This window comes from Fukomys damarensis, unplaced genomic scaffold (genome assembly GCF_012274545.1).
Source record: "Fukomys damarensis isolate Sample0158 unplaced genomic scaffold, DMR_v1.0_HiC HiC_scaffold_37, whole genome shotgun sequence".
Taxonomy (NCBI): Eukaryota; Metazoa; Chordata; class Mammalia; order Rodentia; family Bathyergidae; genus Fukomys; species Fukomys damarensis.
In genome coordinates this window covers 1,869,232-1,872,931 of record NW_022900949.1, presented here as the reverse complement: position 1 = coordinate 1,872,931, position 3,700 = coordinate 1,869,232, and the positions used below count along the sequence as shown (strand labels likewise).

At 62.5% G+C, this 3,700-nt stretch overlaps 1 protein-coding gene across 1 annotated transcript in view; it reads left to right on the top strand.

Moving 5' to 3' along the window:
• Ell (elongation factor for RNA polymerase II) overlaps positions 1-3,700 on the top strand; it is a 37,678-nt gene that overhangs the window by 18,381 nt on the left and 15,597 nt on the right. The window contains exon 2 of the mRNA XM_033759395.1: positions 2,791-2,838. Coding sequence (XP_033615286.1) covers positions 2,791-2,838 — 48 coding nt within the window. The remainder of the gene's footprint in view (positions 1-2,790; positions 2,839-3,700) is intronic.

Below are 3,700 nucleotides of genomic sequence, written 5' to 3'. Positions count from 1 at the left end.
CGGTGACGGGACCAGCCCTGTTGTGTGGGGAGGTGGCAGCGCTTGGCGGCGCCCTCGCTGTGGTCCCTGTCTCCACCTCAGGCTGCACCGCTCCCTCAGCTTCTCCGGCCGCCGATTCCACCTCCACCCGAGCTGTGCTCCGCGGCCCCTTCGCCTCTCTCGCCAGCTCCAGGGGTCCCGACCGCTGCTGCAGAGCCCTCGCTCCCTGCTCCCCGGCCTCTCTACCACCTCCACCTCTTCGCGCTCGCGTCCTGGTCCTGGGCTCGGTCTCCTCGTCCCCCTTCTCCTGAAAGCCCGCGCCGCAGTGGAGTTGAGAGAAGCCCCCCCTGGATGCTTCCAGCTGCTTCCCTCTTCCTCAGGGCCTGGGGTGCGCATCCCAGCCCCTCGTCTTCCTCCAGTGCCCATGTGCTCCCCAGCTGTGAACGGCGAGCTTCCCCCAGGAGCCAGCCTGCAGGTGGGGTGCCCTGCAGTTGCTTCCTTCCCTTAGGCACCTCCAGCCTGGGCCTCTAAGTCCATTGCTAGAAAGCCACGGCTGGAGCTGGGTGTGCTGGTGGTGCACGCCCACAATCCCAGCATCCCAGGAGGCTGAGGCAGGGGCACTGCAGGTCTGAGCCCAGCCTGGGCCACCTAGCAAGTTAGTGAGTCTGTGACTCAAAAAATGACAGTGGCTGCGGCTGCGGCTCAGCACGAAGACCCTGGGCTCGGTCTCAGCACAGCTCCCCACACAGAAGAGCCCGCTGTGTGCCAGGCACCGTGCCCGGTGCCAGTGCTAAGGCAGTGGGCGTGTCTGTGACTCCCGGGTCTTGGCCGTGCGGGGAGGCAGCCGGCTTGTTCAGGTCACGACCCTGCACCCCTCAGGGCTGGGGCAGGACGGGCTGTGTCCCTGCCGGCTCCACCCTGGGAGTCCTCAGTGACAAGTGACAGCGCACGCAAAGCAGAGTCAAGCAGCAGCTGCACAGTTACACCGGGGGCTTTATTCAGGACGACAGAAACTTTATTTCATTCGAAGAAAGGGGCCCATGCCCAGCAAACACCCCTCTCCCTGCCCGCTAAATGTCAGGTGCTAGGGTTGCTATCCCCGGCCCAGCACACAGGAGTCCTTTCAGCGCACAGTAGAGCTCTCCAGAAAGCCTGCTTTCGAACCTCCACTTTCCCACTTTGCAGGGACCTTGATTTTGTGCCGTCATTAAACGCTGCTGGCCTGGCCTCTGAGCTGGGAGTTGGTGACAGGGGGGCGGGGTGTCCTGGACTCTGGGACATCAGGGTAACCCGGCTCGGCCAGGCCTCCTCCTGGGCGCGGCAATGGCGTCTTCCACACCAGGAACGGTGTGCGGCAGACAGGGCTGCCTTTGTGGGGTGGGTGCCTAGTGCTGCAGTCACCGAGTGCGTTCGGGGACACCCACCACGCCCCTCCCTTTGTTCCCATGTCTTCGAGGTGGTGCCCAGTCTGCTGCCAGCGGCTGGCCAGGGCGACCATCTCTGAGGGCGGATAGGCGGCGTGCAGGACGTGAGCTGTGTGTGTGAGCATGTGCACGCACGTGTGGGGACAGCCCCACCAATGTGCGGACCGGCAGGCCGCGGCCTGTGCAGGGAGGGACACTTGAGGCCAGCTCTCCGCAGCCTACACCCTCGGGGCTGAGAACAGGGAGGCTTCCGGAGCCGTGGGAGGTTCTGTCCCTGCCGCACGCTGGCCTCCTGGCTCTGTCCCACCTCTTGGCCGTGCCTGCTCATGGCTGCCCCAGCTTGGCCGTGTGGGGACACCGGGTCGTGACGCACCTTGACATCACTAGCCGTGCCCTGGCGTCGTAACTGCTGTTCCTACATCAGGAGCCCGCCTTCCTGTCAGACCCCAGCTCCCTGGGCTGGGAGACCAGTGCCGTGCCCTCTCCCCGGGCTCTGGGTAACAGCAGGCAGAACTGCTGTGTTACTGTCTCCTGCCCTAGGACCTTGTGTCCCTGGCCAGTTTCCTTTTGCCCACTTCTTGCTCACGTGTTAAAAATGGCTAACAGCCAGGTGCGGTGGCGCACACCTACAATCCCAGTACTTGGAAGGCTGAGGCAGGAGGCTCTTGAGTTCGAGCCTAGCCTGGGCAACTCAGTGATTTAGAGAGACCCTGTCTCAGGATAAAAAATTTTAAAAGGCCTGGGTTCCATCCCAACCCTTCAGATTAACAGAGCCTGGGTCCATTTACCCATCCTTCTGCTCAGCAGCACGGCCAGGCTCGGCCTGGGAGAAAGGCTCAGGTGGGGCTGTGGCCCTGCCCAGGTGCAGGCGTGGTGGCTGCGGCCTTGTCCCCCGCCTGTCCCCATGCCTGCAGCCCAACTGCCATCTGGAGGGTGCTTGTGAGGGAGGAGGCAGCCGGGCTGCTGGCTTCGTGGGGACTGAAGGGGCTGTGTGCCTGGTCACCCCTCCTGCTGTGCCTGTTCCCAGCTGAGTTCTGCCCGTATTCCTTCTTCGCATGGAAGTTGGCCCAGTGACAGCCTTGAGGACATGGCCTGGACTTCTGACCCAAGTCCCAGGCCCACTGCCAGTCTCTCCATCAAGGATGCCTGGCTTGAGGCCCTGGTTTTGCCCCTTATAAAACCCCAGCCTTGTGTCTTTCATAGGAACTCCTATTGATGCTTCAAAGCCCACCTTCAGTGATCCATCTTGAAGCGTTTAGGCACATGGTTAATGCACAGTTTTCTTGCTTCCCCTGGAGACAGTGTCCCCATCCTGCTCCATGTGTAGCTTGGAAGTTTGCCTGGATTTCTCACTCTGTTGACATTTTCCCATTCTGTTTAATCGTAGGATTCTGTGTCACTGAGACCATCGATCCGATTTCAAGGAAGCCAAGGGGTGAGTTGGTTTTGTCTCTGTTGTGTTGGAGCTGTGGGACCCTGCAGCAGAGGCTGTGCTTGCCCTGTCCACCTTCCCAGGTCCTCAGACACCCGCTCCTGCCTGCTTGACCGCCAGGCCGGATCACATGCCCCCCTCCGCAGTCAGCAGAGCTGGGGCCAGCGAGCGGCTCTGCCATGGTGGCGGAGGAGGCCCATACCTGTCACCCAGAGGCCAAGGGCTGTGGGGACCCAAGCTAGGAGGCCCCGTCTGAAAGACAAAAGAGGCAGTGCCCTCCCTGCCCCTGAGATAGGCTCCATTCTGCTCACAGAGCCTGATGTGGAAGCCAGGGCCTTTGCCCAGCTACACCCCCAGCTCTGCTAATTGCTAAGTTGCCCAGGCTGGCATCAGCCCTCCTGCCTCAGCCTCCGAGTGCTAAGCTTGCAGGCGTGCACCACTGGGCTGGGCTAACGCGTTCCCTTGGACGCGGAGGTCTGGGAGAAACACTGGGGAGGAGAGAGGCTGAGGTGCCCACCACCCCTGCCCAGGTCTCATGCCCAGTGCCCCCCACTGGCGCGTGGGGTGTGCTGCTGGTCCCTGCTTTTCCTGTGTGTCCTAGGTGTCTGATCAGGGCGTGAGGACCCGAGTCTGCTGTCAGGACGTGCAGAGGCCCTGTGGGCCTGGTGTGGTGGCTCTGAGCCCCAGAGCCCCTCTCCTGGGAACGTTCAGCCCCTGGTGTGGGCAGCTGCTGAACCTGGGAGCAAAGCGTCGCTCAGCTTGGCAGTGACGCCGAGCCCCGCGTCCTCCTCTCAGGCTGCCCTGTTCCTCCTCCCCTGCAGCCTAGAACACGCCCTCTGGGTTAGGGGTTAGGGGTTAGCGGTCA